Source organism: Pholis gunnellus, assembly GCF_910591455.1.
Source record: "Pholis gunnellus genome assembly, chromosome: 7".
Taxonomy (NCBI): Eukaryota; Metazoa; Chordata; class Actinopteri; order Perciformes; family Pholidae; genus Pholis; species Pholis gunnellus.
The window spans coordinates 23,797,266-23,818,326 of NC_136533.1; the positions used below are offsets into that span (position 1 = coordinate 23,797,266).

Genomic DNA, 21,061 nt, shown 5'->3' on the forward strand with positions numbered 1-21,061 from the left:
GTCACCCAGACAATTTGGTGTCAATTTTCAGTTTCTTCGCAATTTCTCTCATGGAATAGCTTCATTTCTAAGAACAAGAATAGACTGGCGAGTTTCACATGAAAGTTCTCTTTTTCTGGCCATGTTGAGAGTATAATCCAACCCACAAATGTGATGCTCCAGATACTCCTATGTAGATATTTCATTAAAAACCAGACATTTCCACCTAGAATAGTCATTAACCACATTAACAATGTATAGAGTGTATTTCTGATTAATTTAATGTTATCTTCATTGAAAGAAACGGTGCTTTTCTTTGAGAAATAAGGACATTTCTAAGTGACCCCAAACTTTTGAACGGTAGTGTATATAGAAAAACTTCTTCTTTTCATTTACTTTGTCTTCTGCCTGGCAGTATTTCTGAACATATTTCTACACACCAACTTTATTGCAAAAAAAACCCCTCATTAATTTCCTCTTATGTCTGGCCCGAATGGTCTTCCGTACTAGAGATAGTCACTTTTTTCCACACTGAACATTTACAGTGATGAACACGTCGTCGTACTGAGTGGGCCTTCATCTTGAGAGAACATTGTTTAAAGCATGACCCTGTAGTTTACATAGAAAACTAAAGTGCTGAATAGAACTCTGACGTAGTTTTGTACAGTAACGGTAAGAACATAAAGCAGGCTGTATCCTTACATGCAGTGCATGGCGTCCTGTATGATAGCCCTCCATGTGTTGCGCTCCTCCTTGCTGCTGGCCAACACCTCCACCATCTCTGGTCTCTCTGTACCAGCTGTGATCAGAAAGAGACCTGCAGGAGACATCACACCCACTCAGTCTTCCATTTTTCACCCAATTCACTGATCACATCAACTCATTCGTGGATGTAATGCTGTGTATGCGAAGCAGAGAAGAAGAAGCCTGACCTCGCTCCTCATTGGCCACTTCTCTGACTATCAGATTCTGTAAAGAGATGACCGTAGAGCGCTGATCCTGAGAGAAAAGAGTTCCACATCAGACTGAATCTTTGTAAAAAAATATATATGGAAAAATTAGCAGATACTGTCACTGCAGGTACTTACCAATGAGGCAAAGACATATTTCTGGTCTTTTTCCTGAAGAAAGATCAACACATCCGACAGGAGCATGGCCTGGACATCTGCAAGACAAAAGACGATGATTGCAACATCCTGTATGGTGTCTGAGTTGACTAGTTTAAGTCGTTTTCCATTTTCCTCTCTGCAGAACAAAGCAATGAGTGCATGTGTTTCAAGATGCACGGAGATCGGAGTACCTTTGAGTCGTCCAGCAGAGTTCTTCAGCTGCAGCGCTCCATCGTGCAGCAGCCTCCTTCCTCTGATCAGGTCCTCTTTAGCAAACATCTGGCCGCTCTTCATCCTCATGATGGACTTGCTGTCAGTGCGACTGGGAGATCACAGGAAACACATGTTTAACCTTTTCAGGCACTTATCTCTCGTCAAAACAACGTTGGGGTTGCAAAGATGTGTATTGGTAAAACACATATTGGACTGACGGGTTCCAGCTCTGGAAACCTTTGTTCTTATAATGTGAATTTAAAAAAAAGTAAATGTCCACATCCAGAGAGGAGAAATTAGGGAAGCAGGTAATATTGTACACAGTAGTGTGCTGCTCAATGTATGTTTATTATCCTGTGTTCATTACTTCAGCAAGGAGATCATGTATTTAAATGTGTGCATCTCTGTTTCTGTCCGTCCACATCTAATCTCTCATACTGCTGGACCCATCTAAAAGAAATTTGCTCATATATGACTGTTAGCTCAAGGACCTCTCATAGTTGACATTTAATGGAAAACATATTTCATTGACAGTTTTATACCATCATTGACTGCTGACTCCTCACTACTATTAGCTGGCTGGCAAGTGATCCACAATTGCTTTAGTTTCAGACTCTTATTTCTTCTACGGTATGATTGGCTAAAAGAAAATCAAATGGCTAACAGAGCTGATACAGCTAGCAAAGCTAATGTACTGACAGTTTCTGTTCCGACAAAGCGTTTAACAGTCAACATGGACGTTACACAGTAAACTGCAGTTTAAAATGACAACACAATTGGTTCAGCACATGGCCGGTTGCTTTTTGTCGGGGCAATTTTTGTCGTTTCATTTTGCCAATTTAATAGTCTGCCTCAGAAGAACAGAAGTCGCTCAGAGAAAGAGACAGCTGGGGAAAACCAGCATCTAACTCAGTAAACGAAGAGGTAATTTTGACCAAACCAGAGTTGGTGATTGTTGGAACAAACTAACCGAGAAGTTTTTAGTGAGTTTTATTTTGTGTCCATTGAGTTTGAATGATTTGTGTTTTACAATGAGTTAGCAAACCATTTTTAGCAAGTCTTAGTTCAGTGAAAGAGAAACTTGAATTCAGAAGGTGTGCCATTATATTTCTCTGTATAATAAGAGGACTGTTCCTTTTTTCTTCTACATTGTTTGTCACTGAGTCTGACTGTCTGTTATTTAGCCGCAATGTTATATATAATTCTTGTAAAGGGCAATATTTGACGTGTAATATGTATAGGCTGAAAGAAAGAGGTTTTGCAACTTTAAGTTCCAAGGGACCCCAGAAGAGCTAAGTTCACAATATTTATTAATATTTTTGTTATTGCGGGGTCAATTTGGAGAATGATGTCTATGTTGTTTTGATTTCTTTCCCCTTTTTTCTGGTCTTTTGTTGTTTTTCTTCTTTTTTGGGGAGCTGGGTCTGATTATAAGTATAGTTGGCAGGCATGTTATGTACTATTCTTTTTGAGGGTAACATACAGCGTGTAACCTATATAAACTGAAAAATAAGATTGAAAGAAAGAATACTTTCTTGACAGAGCCAGAGACAACACAATCTGCTCCGCCAAAGGTGCAAAATGTAGATAAAGATATTTATTTAGTGCCTTCTTATTGGGCATCAACCTCACTTTTGCACGTGCATTGTCGAAAAAATAAAAGTTTGAGGACGCAGTTAAGCTCACGAGACGCAAAACCTTTACAGATCTGGTGCAGACGTCTGCATAGATTTAAAAAAAAAAAAAAAAGAGTGAAAAATGCGTCCGATATGATTGCAGGGGTCCGACAATTGTGGTTTGTATTCATTAAATCAAACATTACAGCAGTGGTCATTGCAGACTTTTCTAGTTACCTTATTTTTTATTTGTTCAAGTGGACATTTGACAGGAAACTGTATTTGAATCAGTTCTGTGCATCTTACCACCATAGTCTGAACTGCCAGGGTGAGCTAAACTGCTGATCTAGGATCTGATGCACACAGTGTGTCGTCTCTAGTCTGCCTAATGTACCTGTACACCTCCCTCAGCCTCTGTTTCTTCTCCTGCTCGTTGACTTTGCTGTCCACAGCCGTGATCAGCTCCTTCACACAGCGCAGAGCTTCACAGACACAGCCGTGGTCTTCATCCGAGTCTGTCAGAGCAGAGAGGAACCACATAAAGCGTACTCAACATGTACCGTACACCGTTCCTTTGAGGGAGTTGTTACAGGACAAGTCCTTCATCCTTACCTTTAGTGTGCTGCAGTATCCTCTGGATGAGAACGGGATATTTGGTGATCCTCTGAGTGACCAACAGAATGCACTCTGGGATGCTGAGTCTCCTCACAATGCTGCTGCTCATCGTTCTCTGCACGAACGCAAAGATACACAAGAGGCGACTTCACAATCAAATCCCATGCAGGCGAAACCGTGGCACTGCCACACACACACACACACACACACACACACACACACGTATAGAAGAGAGAATGCCGACCTTGATGAAAGCCTGGAAGCGTTTGTCTTTGGCGTGCAGGTCTTTGTAGAGGTTGACTGCTTCGTTGTGGCGACTGCAGAACTTCCCGTAAGCTTTCTTCATACGATCAGCACTGAACTGAATTTAAAAACATTACGTTTTTAATATTTCTCTTCTATTTAAACTTCTTTTAAGGTCAAAATTGAAGGAAATGGTAGGATCACATTTCAATGGAATTGTAAATAATAATGAATTTAGTAATTTCTTAACTAAATTAATTTAGCTCAAGGATTGACACTAGGCCTATATGAGAGATAAAGCAGATATTTACTGTATTTAATAGCTGCATTTTAGTTGTAAAGTATCACTGCTCTATGACACCCTCAGAAACTTCTGTCTTTCAGCGGCTGACTACAGCTAAGGTGAATTATTGGATGTTTTTTTATATTTCATAATTGCATGCAAATTGAACAGCTTTGGAAATGATAAATTCAGTATATCATGCTGCGTTAAGATTTGATTCTGACTGGTATTTCCGCACACATTGCAGTTTGAATGACAGCGTTGGATTGTCCACTTTATAGGACTATATTAACAAAGGTACATTTTTATGTAAAGGGACCTATTTTACTAAACCCCTCATTAACTGTTTTCTACTGACGCCTGAGATTGCAGACAAATTATTTTTGTAATTTCTACAAAATGCTTTTTTTGTTGAAAGAGCTTCAAAATAATTTTGGACCCTCATCTTGGTGTTTTGAACTATATTATTTTTATTGACATGCAAAAACAGGATTAAGGAGTATTTGAGACGTAAATGTGCTTGTTCTGACATTGAATACAAATAATTTGGTTGATGCAATTTGTTGTAGTTTTTTTTACTTTTTGCTGTTTTTGTCCGTTATTCGTGTTTTTGTGGTGAAATGTTTACCTTGCCATCTTGACCAGGATCCCATTAAAAAAAAAGAGATTCAAATATCCTGGATAAATACAGGTTTAATAAAATGAAATAAAATATTGTAGGGGGTCACTGGTCTACCTTTACAATGTTGCATTTGGTGATAACTTTTTTTTCTTCTTGCTCACCTGGTTGAGCAGGACGTCCCCGATGCTGAAGATGAAGAAGCTGTTGTTGTTTTGTCCCTCAGTTGATGAAGCTCTCTTTCTCTCCAGAAGCAGGGTGAGGAAATGTGTGTGCGTGTCCAACATGTCGTCCAAAACAGGGAAAATCTACAGAAAAACGATCAATAGACTAGCACTTAAGAGCGTGTAGTTTAAGGATGATTTGTTTATTAATATTGCTGGTATGCATGCCCACAGGGGAAACTGCTCTTTAGCACATCGGTCACCTTGTCCAGAGTGTGAGTGTCGAGCTGCAACTCCTTCTGAAGACCTTTATAGTAAACTTCCGACATGATCTTCAGCGTCCTCACATGGTGGAACTCTGTCTGGTACAACTCTGTGGAGAGAAGGGACTCTTATCTCCACGTTTGTGGACCAGACAGACGCATTTACACATGAACTTTATCTTCCTTCCAAAGCGAGTCGCAACACATTTTTACCGTAGATGACGTCTTGTTTCTTGATTTCATCTTTCTTTAACGTTTTCAAGAACTTCTTATCCATTGTGCCGCTCCAAGAGTCGGCTTCCAGATCTTTAGTGTCGCACTCAAACTCTCCCATCAGCTGGCTGTCCATCATCTCCGTACCTTTGCACACGCAAGAATGATTAGAAGGGCACATGCAGGAATCTGAGTCAACATCATAGACACAACCTTCTGTTGATCAGCCTGTAAATAAAAGATGGACGACAAGAACAGCTCCCCAAAAGTGAAGCCAAAACACCTTGAAACACGAATCATGAGTCTTTGTGATAGAAGATGCTTCAATTTGAACATAAATGTATCTATAGAGATATTATGGTTAGCTGTTGTGTCTTTCTAGCCACACAGCTACCGCAGTGATAATGCAGCAGCTAGGTGGCTCTCACGCTAACAAGCTGTGGCCGTGCTCTGCTTGTGATTGGCTTGGGTGGGTGTGTGGGCGGGACCTTGATATGCCACCTCCACCTCCCTGATCACACCTGCTCAGTCTGGCTCCAAATGCACAAGATGGCAGCGCTTTTATCCAGGATATTTTGGCTTCATTTTTGTACAGTGGAAGAAAATGCAGACGTGTCATCCATCTATACAGTCAATGTGTGTCAGACACACAAAAATACACCACAGTTTTTCTATGTGTATTCACAGTGTGTGAGTATGCTACCTTCATCGGTGAGTGACTCAGTCGAGGCATTGACCTTGCTCCCCTTATGGAGAGAATCAGTGGACTGGGACAGAATCTTCAGGCCTTTGAGTGAAACTTCATCTAACCTACAGGGAACAAAAGGATGATTGAGTTTCTAATAGGTCCATTGCCTACAAATTACAATCACAATCTTTAGTTCGACAGCATATATAACAGCTGCTTCACAGCAAGACAGGAATCACAGAAAGATAGACCAGGACAATAAAATACAACAGTAAACACAAGTGGGGGATGGATACAGAAGTAACTAATATATTCAAAACAGACGAGGAACAAAACACACTGCTTACTACAGCTAGAGTATGAAAATGTATTATTTGTAGTGAATTAAAAAGGAAGTCACAAGATGAATGTCAACAGGATGGCTATAACCACACCTAAATAATCTGTACGAGCATTTCATTTTCGATAAGGAGCCTTTCATTTTTTCAGTCGGAGTTGTGCGAGTGTGTGTGTGCTTGTACATCTATCTTTATGAGGACCTATTTTTTAGACCTGAAGTGTGAGGACATTTTGGAAAGTTACATTTTCAGGTCTGCTTGAAGGTTCAGACTTGGTTTTAAGGTTCGAGTTAGAATAAGGTTAGGTGTTGGGGTCAGGCATTTAATTGTGATGGTTAAGGCCAGGGTAAAGGACTAGGAAATGCATTATGTCAATGAAAGTCCTCACAAAGATAGAGGTACAGGGAAGTGTGTGTAAGGTTTCTCACCCTGCTATGTTGCTGGTGGAGATGCTCTTGGCCAGGTTGCTGTGTGGGTTGAAGAGACTTGGGTGTCTCCTTGGGAACATCACAGGGAGCTGGTCGTCAGGGGTGGTTGCTGTGGACCAGCGTTCCCGTGACGATGAGGAGGACGTGGAGGATACAGATGATGCTGAAGATGTAGCTAGATGGGAACATCAAAGTGCACATTTAGGACTCACCATACCAGCAGTAGACTTTCATGCCTAGTTTATTAGGAAATATTGATTCAGAATTGAGTACCATCACTGAGACCACAGACTGTACCTAAGAAGGGGACGTAGTCGTTGTGACGTCACCCTGCCGTTTGAAGCACTAAATGAACATCATGCTGTATTGAAGAAGACTTGAAACTAGCGATTGAGACCATAAACTCATGTTTACTGAGGGAATAAATTAAGTGAGAAGTAGAGTAATTTTCTCAGACTTCTATACAATCTGACTTCTTTTTGCCAACAGAGGAGTCGCCCCCTGCTGGTCAGTAGAGAGAATGCACGTCTAAGACACCTCAGCATTGGCCTCACTTTTCAGAACCTGAGGTTGCCGCCTGACTGAGACTGTGACATGCTTATCAACAGATCTTTGTTCTCAAATGGATACTTTTTGTCACTGCACATGGCAATACATACAACAAATAAAGCAATAAATGACAGGAAGTGGCAGTGTAACATTAAACTGGAAGCGATCTGTTTTTAAATCTCTTAAAACCCACCTGCCCGCAGTCAGGTTAAGGTGAAATCACGATCAACAATGTCTTAAATTATCTTAAAAGGTTTTATAGTCATCACAATGCAGTTTGTGCATCTTGACTATGTCATCTTGATTGTGACATAATTAACTCGTTCAAAAAGAGTTTGCTAGTTTGTATGTGCTCTTACATTTACTCCTGATGTTAACAGCTGACCCAGGAACGGCTTCTGGCACCAGCGACTGCTGCTGGAAACAAACAGAGGACATCTTTAGGCGAAAGGTGAAAAACTTCAGCATCCAAAAGTTGTTTTGTTTCCTGCTACAACATGACACTGATGATTACTGATCATTATTTAAGTTCCAACTGGAGTCTGTATTTTTTTTAAATCTGATTTCCACCAAGAGTTTTGCATGTTATCTTTATCTGCACTGTCAAATTAAAAGTAAATTCAAAGATGCTTTTAGATAGATAAATACGAAGTCTGGGTCAGACCTACCTTTGTTTTGCTCTTTATACAGACGGACAGGTTCTCTCTGCAGCACTTGTGGACATGGGCTCCACAGTCTGCAAACAAAACATTATGATCATTAGAAACAAGCATTTTTTTACTTCCAGGTTGTGACGATCAGGTGAAAGAGGTCTGTCCATGTATTTGTCAATTCAGTCCATTAAACGCCAAGCTTTACCTATTGAAACTGCTATGGACAATAGCTTACAGTTACGTTTTTATTCTGGTGGTGATATGAGCCTTTCTAAATCAAAATCCTTCAACACACAAACTTTCACAAAAGCTGGGAAGATCTCTAGATGCCTGCTAAAACCCCTGAAACACTTGGCCTTGATAAAGAAACTGTCCATGAACCTGCTGGTGCTTGAACTGGAGACACAAAGAGCATGCCTCCGAGAGAACATGTCAACACGAATTCAAGACTGTCAAGTCGCAGCAGATCTCCGTAGGCGCGTTCAGAGGGACTGTTAATAACTTTCAGGGCCGTCTTGCTGAGTTGCTAGCTGGTGACAAGCGCCTAGCAGCCACCAAAACGACGGCGAAAAACAAAGACCTGCTTTGGTGACCTGGAAAACCTCGAGATAATAAACATCCCAGAGGGCCCTGAAACAGGCCAGGACCTGATAGAGTTCATCTCCGCCCGGCTGATGGAAACTCTGGACCCCAGGGAAGAAAGCTTCACTTTAGAGACAAAAGAGGACTTGCGTGGATGACTTCCACGCATTTAAAAAACAGGGTAAGGCAGTATATTTTTGTTATCATTGGGCCAAAAAAACTTCAACAATAACCTTTCAGCATATTGTAATTTAAATGGTCTGAGAGAAAACTAGATGTCTGCACCTCCTCTTGGCTCTGTAGTGACAAAACTACTGTAAAGTCCAATTCACTCTCTGTGAGGACAAGCTACAGTTCTGCTCACAGTTTTCCTCTATGCTAAACCTGCTCTAGTAACTATGACAATAGCAACACACACACACACAGAGACACTCGAGTGATGCAACAGACTGCAAGAATGGTAGAAAAAGTTAGCAGAAGGCCCCTCCTCTCATCCTACCACTCATGGAACAAACTGAGCTGCACACACATCTCCACCCTTCAGTCTAAAAACACTCTGAAATAACAGCAAAGAAGCACTAAGTCAGCAAAAAACTGTGTGAAAGCTGCAGTCCTCATTTACATAAAAAGAGTGGCTGTGTGCATATCTGCCTCTTCAAACCTACAACTTCCTGTTAGTTCCCACTCTTCTCATCTACAGTCACACGGTGAGCTTGACGATTGAAACATAGTTATGAGCTAAGCTGTTTCTTCATATGTATGTCTACATCAGTGATACGGGACAAACCTGCGGCCAAACGAGACACAGATTGAGACATTCTACACGGTAACTCACGCCGCTAAACTCAAACCACAGACTTTAACATCACTCAAGTCGGAAACTCTCCAAATATGAAAGTGTGCCCGGCAGCGGCAGCTCCAACACGCTGCCGGAGGTCCAGGCCGTATTGCCCGGGCCGCGGGAGGGAAAGGAGGCACGGGAGAACCAGAACCCAGGACTGAGCAGGGCGGACTGTCAGACCCCTGCTGCTTTGAACTCAAGGGTTTTGTAAAGGGAATCTGGTGCTCTGAAACACAACAGCTTTTGTCCACATGTGCTGCCAAAATCAAAACAGAATGAAAGTTTCCTGGAGTAAGTTTAAGGGCTTCCTTCACACAATCTATGTTTAAAGGACAAGGATAGGAAGAGGAAGAAGTAGTAAATACATTTTTAATAAGTTTGGTTACAACCTATGTTTTATGTTTGATAATTTTTGCTCAGGAGCGATGGCATGTTGATAAAAAAAAGCTTGGAGAGGGGAAAAAACAAACATGCAGTTATATAAAAGTCACATTCAGTTGATGATGATGACCATGATTACTGGATGATTTGTAATTTTGAGATTAACAATGGTAATCTTCAACACTTCTAGAAATAATGTGTGGATGTGGGGGTCTGCTGCAGTACGTCTCACTTTATTAATTATTGTTTTGAAAAAATGAATATTTTGAAGAGCAAAATCAAAAGTCACCAGCTTCTGCTATATTTTTGCCACTTTGGAAATGAATGTGTTCCTTTCTATAAAACCTTGTGGACTAATGAGGCTATAGCGTTGATTCCGTATGTGGTTTCCTACTGTGAGACACGCAGAGTTAAAGGGAAATGAGAGAGAGAGAGAGACACATCACAGTGAAACTACTGAAGGAATAGACTACATGAGAAAGAGGTGGCCACAGACAAGGAGAAGGAATGAAAAGAGGAAGAAGAGGAAGAGGAGGGGAGGAGGGAGAGAACAAAAGGAGGGAAGGAGAGAGTGGTGAAGTTAAGATGAGACGGAGGAGAAAAGAAAACTTGAGTGAGTCTTACTGTTGCAGAGGAAAGTTTCCTTGTTGTGCAGGAGTTTGGTGCAGTGCTGACAGGCTGTGGACAGAGAAGGGCTGACTGGGATGAAGAGGTGACCGTTTGTACTCTTCTTTTCTCTCTCTTTACTCTCCCGCTCCCTCTCTCCTTTCTTCTCCTTCTCCTGGAAGCAATAAAAAGAGATAGAAAATCAATTACAGAAAATATTCAGGGACTACTAATGTTTATTGAAAAAACCTGTTGAGAATATCTGTTTTTTTAGTCATCAAATTATTTCAATTCATGTTGCTTTCTGTCATTTAATTATTATCATATAGATTTAAAGCTAGGGTAGGTCATTTTACACCTTTTTTTTAAAACCTAAATTTGTTATATTTGTTGAAATTTTCTTTAACCACAATCAATAAATCATATGCTCTGACAAAAAAAAGAAGAAAGAAAACATCTGTTATCTGTGGCTGTCTATCCTGTCCAATCATTTCATTGGACGGGATGAACAAACTGGGTTTTTAGGTTGGATACGTTCATAATATAATGTCTCTAATGTTGCTGCATTTGTTTTAATGCCCATCAGGGGGCAACTCCTCTGGTTGCAAAAAGAAGTCAACGTATAGAAGTCTATGAGAAAATGAACCTACTTCTCATTTGATTTATTCCCTCGCCACAAAATTGTCCGGGCCGAGAGTCTGCGTTTTCGTCCGACAATTTGAACCCTTTCACAGTGTATTTTCAGCTTATGACAGTTAACTTTTTTGTTTGCCGAATATGTCTTATTTTACTATTACTTAGCTCCACCCTCTCGAGTCACTTCTGGTTGCAAAAAACAACATGACGCTGGCCAAAAAGCAAGATGGCAACTGCTAAATCTTTAAATGTGCTGAACCGGGCTCCAATCAATGTCCACAAGTCATGCATTTTTTTCTTATTGCACCCTGTTGCCATGTGATCAACAAACCTCTGGCCACAGCCTCGGCAGACTTCTTAAAAACGATACTATCTACTGTAAAACACCTGATTGGTACGTTCCTATTCTTCATCATCACTTTTGGGTCACTTTTGGGGACATTTCATTAATTTCCTGGAAACTAACCCTAACTATACCCGTTACTTATCTACCCCCCTACACGTTGGTACAGAAATCTGCTTTGTTTTAAATTGGGGACATGGCTTTTGTCCCCAATTCCACAAGCCTTCCCCAATTAGCTTGTCTTAAGTCTGAAATGTGTCCCCGAAGTCAGTCAGTCAGTCAGTCAGTCAGTCAGTCAGTCAGTCAGTCAGTCAGTCAGTCAGTCAGTCAGTCAGTCAGTCAGTCAGTCAGTCAGTCAGTCAGTCAGTCAGTCAGTCAGTCAGTCAGTCACACACACACACACACACACACACACACACACACACACACACACACACACACACACACACACACACCTTACCTCATCCAATACGGTTTCTCCTCTCCACCTCACAGAGCGACTGAACCTCTTACTCAGCATGGCTGTAACTGTCCTCCTGTCTCCTTCTCTCTCCCTATCCTCCGTCCGTCAGTCTTCTTCTAATCCGCAATGGGAATCCTGCCCGTCTAGATTTCTTTATCTGTCTGAGCATCCTGTTGTCGTCTTTTTGATTTAGCCATTGTGTACAAGCTGCTGCTGCCCGTCTGTCTGCTTTTAAATCAGGAAGTGAACTTGTATCTAAATTCTGCACACCCCCCACCCCCCACCCCCTACCCACACACACACACACCAAGTTCCTCTTTCACTATTATTGTCATCTTCACAAAGCAACCATTTCAGCATACATGCCCAAAATGAACGCTGGTATCTGATGACAAAAACAAAACAAAAAAAACAAAAAATATATACATAGGTTTTAATGCGGTTGTGGACGTTTCCGCTTGGTAAATATTCTCTTCTTTGAATATTTAGTTTCACTTCAGTTTTAAATTTAGTTTCAGTTCCAATTTAAGTTTGCTGGCTAGGGGGTCATATGCTCCTGAATATATAATGATGGAGGACCTGGGATCAGTTGTATTTGGGATGCATATATGAAATGCACCAGCTCAAATAAAACTAACCTGAATTCAGCCTAATAAACTTGAAATAATCCCAAATGGGCCATTAATCCCCAGTGACTGGATAAGGATTTGTACTGTACATGTGGCTGTAGCATCAGTAATGGTGGCTCTGCTTGTAAGAACAAGCCTCAGGGCTTCATTGTGTAATCCTGACTTCCTTTGATGTAAGCACTGACTACTCTGGCTAAGGTGGTGTTTTTTTCTCTTCTGGAAACGAAGATATTCTTTGAGATTAAAGTGGTAAATTTGCGGGGGAAAAAACAAACTTATCTCTTTGCAAGGTCGGATGAACCTCGGCACACCACTCACGCCACTGTTAAGCAGGGAATGCCACATGCACACGTTAGTGAGGATCTGCAACAGGATGGGACATGGCAAAATCCTTGCATCTATTCATTGCCTTGTAGCTCCTGATGTACCAAAGCTATCACCTCATCCAAATCAGTATGTTTTCTTCTGAGTAGGCCTAATTCACAGCGGAGTCTCTTCAAAGTCCAGATGGTGATACAATATTGTGATTCTGGTCTAGAATCACGAGCAATTCATAGTTGCTAAATCTAATTTCGAAGTATAATTTGAAGAGGTCATTTGCTGCTGACGTAATACCCGGAAAAAGGCGGCGTTTGGTGAGATGAGGTTGTTCCAACCTTGCAAAGTGAAGCGGTTCCTTGAAAAACATTCTGCCCATCAGACTGAATCAATTAATACCAGTGAATCAAAGACCAATATTTATATAGTTATTTAAGTAAGATTGAGATTGCGTATCATTGAATAAAAATGTTGTACATACGTGTCATTGACTAAACACTTGTTACTGATTCAGAATGAAAACACTCTGTCTGTGTGTAGCAAAACGTGTTTTCTTTTTTTCTTTTCAACATAAACTTGTTCGTAAGAGATTTTAACTTATCTCTGCCCTCCATTAACAACCAATGAGAGGGCTAAGAAATGCAACAAAGTATATACCCAGCTACAAGCACAACACTGACATAAATGCCATGGACTGACTGCGGCAAAGCCATCTGAAGGGAAATAAGACAACCACAGAGCTGGGCGCACCCCTTCTCAACACTCAAAAAGGTACGAGAAAACACCGTGACGACTACCTCAACAATCAAATACATGGCCTTCTATCACATGCATAGTCTCAGCTGTACTCAGAAACAAACGCATGCCTTAATAATGAGTGTGATATTGCAGAATTGTTTATGGGGGTTTTCCTGATCAGAATCCACGCTGGACAGGTTTTAAAGCCCTTGGACACAAACTGATATTGGGTTGCGTAAAAAAAATGTACTGTAGACTATACAGTTGATTATCAGAACCAACAATACCGTCACAGCTCTAGTGTGAATGAACATGCATGTGAGGGCACATGGCTGTAACTTGTCACAGGTGTTCTCACCTTGCTTTTCTTGGTCATCTTGCTGCGGATGTAGCTGAACGTCCGGCTGATTTTAGGTCCTCCTTTGGCCTCGGTATCGCTCCGCAGAGGGCCCGGCTCCTCCTCCGAAATACTGACAAACATACACACGATTGAAGCCAATCCGCTTTAATACACAGTGGAGTGACAAAGTCTGCTCATTTTAATCAAATTGAATACTTTTTGCTAGAGGGGAAACGCCAACGTAGAGTAATCTCATTATTTCTCTCAGTGACAAAACACGTTTCATTTTAAATTAAAGTAATTCCATCGCAGTTACTGGCCTGGTGAAAATTAAAACTAGGGTGCCTCCTCCAACCAGTTCACATCCAAGTCTGTCCAAAATGTCATCACTTCATAATTTTGTCCAATTAGATATTTGTGTTATATTGTCATAATTAGCATATACATTCTTGAGTTATGGCCAAAAACGTGTTTTGTGAGGTCACACTGACTTTTGAGAGCCACATTCTAAACAGTTCATTCCAGGCAGTAACCTCCGGTTCTGAAAAGTGAAGCCAATGCTGAAGTGCCTTGAACTTGCATTCTCTCTACTGGCCATCAGGGGGCGACTTCTCTGGTTGCAAAAAGAAGTCAGATTGTATAGAAGTCTATGAGAAAATCAAACTACATCTCACTTGATTTATTACCTCAGTAAACATCTATGTTTACAACAGTTTATGGTCTCAATCTTCTTCAATACAGCATGATGTTCATTTCGTACATTATGGTCCATTTAGAGTCAAATAGACCATAAAGCAGAGTATACTTTAGGGCGGGCTTACTGTGATTGACAGGTCACTACAACTGCGTCGTCTGGTCTGGGAGTTGTCTGTGTTTTCATCTTACAACTTTAACCCTTTCACAGTGTGTTTTCACTTCATGAAAGGTAATTGTAACCTTTTTGGTTGCCAAAAAATGTCTTGCTCAATGTATCGTTGTACTTAGCTCCACACTCTCGTGTCAGTTCTAGTTGCAAGAAACCGAGATAGCATTGGCTCCAATGGTCAAACTCATGGCTTCAAAAACGCAGTTCACAAACCAATTGGTAACGTCACGATGACTACGTCCACTTCTTATATACATTCTATCTTTCATCCCTAAGTATATTTGGATGTTTGTGAAAAGTTTGAAGAAATCAAGGCGCGCCTGAGATCTCATGTTCATGAAGATATGATGGAGATGAGGTCACCGTGATCTTGACCCTTGACCACCAAAATCTGTTCTTTATTGAGTTTAAGTGGAAGTTTGGGCCAAATTTGAAGGTATTTGGCCCAAAGGTGTAGAGATTTTGCTTTCATGAGAATGAGACAACCCCGGTACAGAGGTGTGAAAAAATCTCATCTGAATTATGGTACCATTCATTGAATTACAGCCTGTATCAATATTTGGAAAGTAAAAAGACCGTTCCCAACAACACAGTAAAACAATTTTAGCTACATCAGTTCCCTTCTTACCTGTATTCCAGTGACCCGGAGTTACTGGAGAATGCGCTCGTCCCTACAAGAAGCAAAGAGGACGGACATCATCTGATCAGACACAGCTGCTACAACACTGCATGGCAATACATGTTCATACCTGCGACAAAAGTGTTCACGGCCAAATATATTATCTAAATCTGATCCAGCAAAGTGGCAGTTCAAGTGACGAGATAAAGTGCTGAATGATTAGGAAGTAAAGAGGTAAACACAACGTTGACCGGGGGAGAAAAAGAGGGAAAGTATGTTACCATTGATAAAAAAACATAAACAGGAGGTCACTTCTACAAGACCACCTTTCCATGTAGCAATTACAAAAGAATAGGTTTTTGTACAGCTACATAGAGCAGGCAGAGAAATATAAAAGTACTTCCAACAATCTGATTAAAGCAGGCCTGTTACAAAGAGTACACTTATTAATTCTTATTTAATTCATATTACCTATACTGTACATTTTAAAGCATTAATCTTATACTGTATTGTATATTAAAATTGTATGTTTGTATATTTAATTGAGAGTTTCAGTCTTGATGAAAACTATGAGATGCAGCTGAAAGATAGTAAGTGGACCTTGAGTTAAGTTTGTTTTGTCAGAATACCATAATACCATCAAGATGGTTCGATTAGTCTTTCGCCCATATACCCAGGTCGGACGACCGATTTGCACGTCAGGACCGCTACTTTTTATGTCCAAATGTTCACAGGTTTGACTCATACAAAAGCTGTGTTTTAACTCTGTTATGTTGTTCATTCTGTACACATGACATCTATTGCACTTCTGTCCATCCTGATAGAGGGATCCTCCTCTGTTGCTCTCTCTGAGGTTTCTTCCTTTTTTTTCTCCCCATTAAAGGTATTTTTGGGGAGTTTTTCCTGTTCCGATGTGAGGGTCAAAGGTCAGAGGATGTGTACAGATTGTAAAGCCCTCTGAGGCTAATTTGTGATTTTGGGCTATACAGAATATATTGAATTGAATTGTCTCCTTAGGTGGCATTCAGGCTGAAATCCAAAAGAGCGTGGGGACTGCGTGGGTGGGAGGGGGGGGCTGGGTGTTTTTGTTAAGGTGCCAGTGACACATGAAAAATGAACCAGGAAGTCCATTGGGGGTGGGGGCGGGGTCAAATGGACAGACTGTAAAAAGCTGGTGGCTTCCAGGAAACCCGGAAGTGTTTTTTCTATCCATCTGCTTCTGCAGTTCCAGGATGAGGCGGTAACGTTTTTAATTGGTTTTGTTGTTGGACAGTGTTACGGGACAACACACTGACAGGGGAAAAACGGGACCACGTCTACATTCATCATACTTACTCCCTCCCTTCTCCTCCTCCTCATCACTGGAGGAGGAGCCAATAGCAAAGAAGCGTCTACTTTTGGGGAGGAGCGGGGAGATGCTGAGGGAGAAGCGGATTCGTCGCTTTGATCGAGGAAATCCACTCGCTAAAATGGCGGGGGGGGCGTTGATGGGATGCGGCGGGATGAACAGGGAAGCAGAAGAACAATCTTACCGCACAAGGTTAAAGAGCACATCTTCAAAACTAAAAGGAGGGCAACAGAATGAAGGAAACGATGATGAAAAAAAGATTGTTGAGAAGCAGAAACTCACCATCTATATCGCGGTGACTGATGGTAACCATGGAGATGGATTTGGTAAGGGTTTGGTGATGGAACATGGTGGGACAGCTGTTTGTCACTGACAGTACCTGATGTGATGTCTAAAACACACACACGATGGGAAAACAATTATCAATATTATCATATCCATATTGATTATATTGATGTAATATAACATTAGATCCCAATCTTTGATTGAAACTTCCTGTTACTCGCCATTGTAAACAAAAGCAGATCAGACAATTGTTTTCCAGTTATTGTAGATATGGATAATTTGTATTCTTGATCTGGCAAATTATTGCGTACGCACCTCATTTATTCTGAAAACCAACATGAGCAGAAAGCTATCTTTAGCTTTCTCTCCATGCATTCTATTGTATTTTAAGGAATGTAGGAAAGCTTCCATGGAATGTTTGAGCTGCTGTCTGCAGGTTCACACGACACACACACACACACACACACCTGGCTATCCATGCTGCTTCCATCTCCCTCCTGCTCCTCCTCGGTGAGGGAAACCAGCGAGCCTCTCTCTTGGCTGTCCAGGCGCGAACTCCTCCCCGCGGTAATCTCCTCCTGACCGCCGATGCTGGGGCACTGAGCCCGGACTGCTCCCCTCTCCACCGCCAGACCCTCCAGGCTGTAGCTGCGTGCGGAGGAGGAGACAATACAAGCATGTAACCAGCATGTCTTTTTTTACATGTTGTTGACGCCGCGGCCTCTGAGGGGACGTTATCATCGACCTATGCTAATTACCTTCTGTTGTCTATTTGCTCCTGATCGGGGCGACGCAGGTTGGATGGACACCAGCTCATGCTGGACGAGCGGAAAGATGAAGGGTGGATAAAGCAAGATCCGAAAAAACCATGGAATAGAAAGAGGAGAGAGGATTAGATGTTTAGTGAAAGCATGAATCCACAATGAGATTATGGTGGAGTTACGATGACAGAAATGTGTCTCAACTCTGAGTGACTGACTAAGAGTATCTGTTGAAGTGACCTTTTATTGTGCCTTGTTTCAATTATAAAATGTATTTCTTGTTTCCGGCAGAGAGAACAAAAGATCAGTACAAAGCCTCTGTCTCTGTTTAGATTAATGTGGCATTAATCAGCGTTTGAGGTGACAATAAGTTTAACTTTGGCCGTGGTTGCGGTAGTCTTTTCTATTCGACTTTGCATCAACTGTCCAGTCTGTACGCTCCGAGATTGGATCTTGCTTGCATTGGGATCCGATCAGCCAGACCGCACGCCGAGGTGGTCTGGCCTGCATTGAGTTTGGATCTCAGTGAGGTTTGGACAACATATGGACACAATCGGGACAGTTTATCCAAAGTGGTCCTCCATATTGTCGACATTTTGGTTTTATTTTTGAGATGCAAAAGACAACCAAAAAAAAATCTTCCTCCTCGTATTTTTAAGACTCTTCTGTCCCAGTTGGTACATAAAGTTGGACGTATTGGCCTTACTATCATGATAGAAGCTTGTTACTCTTCTTAATTCCTCCTGTTCTCACTGGAGTAAAGTAAAGCTCCAGTCTGCGCTACAGAGAAAGCGCAGACTGCATCAAGTCGACTCGAGGAATCAGTCGACTTGATGCAGTCTGTCGCCGGCTGCTGAGGTGTTGAGAAGCTGGACAGAACCACTCCAGCTCCCAAAGCCCTAACTGCATTGGATACCATTCATGGTGCTGGGAATGTGTGTGTGTAAACTTTAATGTGAGCAGTCTGGAAAGACGACTGAATCGCCGCACTCCAGTCATAAAAGACAAGAATGCTAAACTTCTTTTCTACATTCTTGTCTTTCAGACAGAGTTTCCACAGTTTCCACAGTGTGTCTGAAGTGCTCCAGTCATTAGTGACTGACTTGAAAGAACTCATTGAATCTAGTGCTGACTTACTGGCTGTCCCATGTGGAAAGGCACTGGACAGTGACTCACATATATATCAGTGTCTTTTGTGGCCAGTAGTTTGGCATAAAAACACACAATGTGCAGCTGTGAAGAGAAGGAGAATGTCGACGTGCGTGTGACGGACGAAGGTGTACCTTCTCCGGTGGAGGGGGTAATTGGCTCTCTTCACCTCTCCTGACGGACTCTTCAACGAGCTGAAAGAAGGGACAGGTGGACTGTCAGTGGAAAGACAGGTGAGGGAGTCGTTTACGTGCAATACGTTCATGTTAAAACCACTAAAATAGTTTTCCCCCACCTAAATACGCACATCCACACATTATTGGATGTGATTAAACGAGTGTCCATGCAGGCAAGGTGCAACGTATCCTCATAAAACGGTTCATATGACATCGTACGAGTAGTTACTTCCCATTTTTTGAGAGTTTTCCTACGAAAGCCAGCAACACGTGTCAATTTCCGCTCGTCAGATGCATACGAAAAAAAACAACCAAAACCTACTGTCTTCACAGGAAACAGGTTAGGTTTAGGCAACAAAACTACTTGGTTAGGTTTAGGAAAAGACCATTGCTTGGGTTAGAACAGTGATTCCCAAACTTTTTCTGTCAAGCCCCCCTTTGATGATATAGGAACATTGTAAGCCCCGCCCCCACCCCACCCACCCCAAATGGGTCGTACCTTCTTTGTTTTGAATTAATTGCATCATAATATATAAACTGTAAAATATTTGTTTTTCTTTCTAAAATAAGTACATATCACTTCACTTTTCCACTTCACAGTTTATTGTTCAGTTTGTTTTCCTGAAAAAAAATAGCAATAATAAAATCAATTTCCAAAAAGATTGGACTTTAGATTGCTTTCAAGTAGTGCTTTCAGACATTAATTGCATTGTATTCTTGAATATATTTAACTTCAAATGTTAAAATTGAAGTTAGGAACAGTTCAACAACTTACATTTCCCCATTTAACAGTAGGTTTTTCAAACTGAATTAGTGTGCAAGAAAATAAAGAATCCTACATATAGAATAATGATAATAATAATATAATATTCATTTGTAAATAAAATGAACTTAATTTCTTTTAAGTGCAAACAACTTATATGTCCCTACATTTAACAGCAGGTTCTCTCAAACAAGAAAATAACATATCCAGCAATGATCGACGTGGATTTACTTTGTTCTGATTGCCTTTAATAAAAGCTTTTTGTGACATACAAGAGTGCCACAATTTAGTTTACCCAAGTCTTAGGTTCTTTAAAACTGAATTATAAACAAGATGTGCAAGCTACTCAAGCTTTTTCTGCATGGATCATATTCTTTTTTTAAAATCATATTCCTATTCATAGGTACATTCATATTCCTACATATCAATCAGTGAGATAGTGTTTTATTTTGAAGAATTACAGGATGCTCTATCCCTTTTTGGTGTGACTTCCTGTCTGGGTTGATCTGCTCTGTGCAGCTTGACGCGATAAACCCGACCCTCTCGCACTTCACACGCTTCATTGAGGCAGATGTACTTTTTGCCTCCCTTCTGTGCTTGTTCACCGCCGTTTAATGTCAGATCAGCAATATAATAAAAGTGTCTACAAATATTACAGTGGTGACAATGAGAAAGCAAAAGGCATGCGCTCAACCCAGTTTGTGGGGGATTGCGCAATCTGAGATGAGGCACAACTCGTCGCTGCCTCACCTCTCGTGTCTCCTCTATATTTGAACAGGACATGCGATTTTGATTATAAAAATGCTTGAAATGGTTGGAATCATACAGAAATTACATTTATAGCACAGATCAGTAGAGAAATGTTAATATTTATTTTATCATCATTTGTTTTTTACTTTTCATGATGACACATCCCTGAGCCGCGCCCCCCCCCAGTTTGGGAACCACTGGGTTAGAATAACCACGGAAGTACCAAAACTGAAGTACGCAAGTTACGTGAAAAAAACATCACCATTTACTTCTCTTTTTACAGGGGGAACAAACTGCGGCCTCCTAGCTGAAAAATGTTGGACAACACGCCCACTGTGGGATTTAGCGGTTCCAATACGTTCTCGTTCATGATTACGTGGATGACATACGAAAAAATATCGTAGGCAATCTACGAATTACGGCTCATTATTTTACGCAGGTTTTGCTACGAATGCTGGATGAAACCAGCCCTGCATGGTGACGGGTGACAGGATG

At 41.2% G+C, this 21,061-nt stretch overlaps 1 protein-coding gene across 1 annotated transcript in view; it reads right to left on the reverse strand.

Annotated features, from left to right (window-relative positions):
- LOC306699247 (uncharacterized protein) overlaps nucleotides 1-21,061 on the reverse strand; it is a 109,061-nt gene that overhangs the window by 13,947 nt on the left and 74,053 nt on the right. The window contains exons 16-36 of the mRNA XM_079163801.1: nucleotides 19,012-19,071; nucleotides 17,726-17,785; nucleotides 17,435-17,615; nucleotides 16,965-17,073; nucleotides 15,344-15,386; nucleotides 13,869-13,980; nucleotides 10,402-10,558; nucleotides 7,989-8,056; nucleotides 7,680-7,737; nucleotides 6,772-6,946; nucleotides 6,021-6,127; nucleotides 5,318-5,464; nucleotides 5,105-5,214; nucleotides 4,842-4,985; nucleotides 3,777-3,893; nucleotides 3,530-3,647; nucleotides 3,312-3,432; nucleotides 1,280-1,410; nucleotides 1,068-1,144; nucleotides 912-978; nucleotides 682-796 (exon numbers count right to left, since the gene is read on the reverse strand). Of these exons, the coding sequence (XP_079019927.1) occupies nucleotides 682-796; nucleotides 912-978; nucleotides 1,068-1,144; nucleotides 1,280-1,410; nucleotides 3,312-3,432; nucleotides 3,530-3,647; nucleotides 3,777-3,893; nucleotides 4,842-4,985; nucleotides 5,105-5,214; nucleotides 5,318-5,464; nucleotides 6,021-6,127; nucleotides 6,772-6,946; nucleotides 7,680-7,737; nucleotides 7,989-8,056; nucleotides 10,402-10,558; nucleotides 13,869-13,980; nucleotides 15,344-15,386; nucleotides 16,965-17,073; nucleotides 17,435-17,615; nucleotides 17,726-17,785; nucleotides 19,012-19,071 (2,277 nt within the window). The remainder of the gene's footprint in view (nucleotides 1-681; nucleotides 797-911; nucleotides 979-1,067; nucleotides 1,145-1,279; nucleotides 1,411-3,311; nucleotides 3,433-3,529; nucleotides 3,648-3,776; nucleotides 3,894-4,841; nucleotides 4,986-5,104; nucleotides 5,215-5,317; nucleotides 5,465-6,020; nucleotides 6,128-6,771; nucleotides 6,947-7,679; nucleotides 7,738-7,988; nucleotides 8,057-10,401; nucleotides 10,559-13,868; nucleotides 13,981-15,343; nucleotides 15,387-16,964; nucleotides 17,074-17,434; nucleotides 17,616-17,725; nucleotides 17,786-19,011; nucleotides 19,072-21,061) is intronic.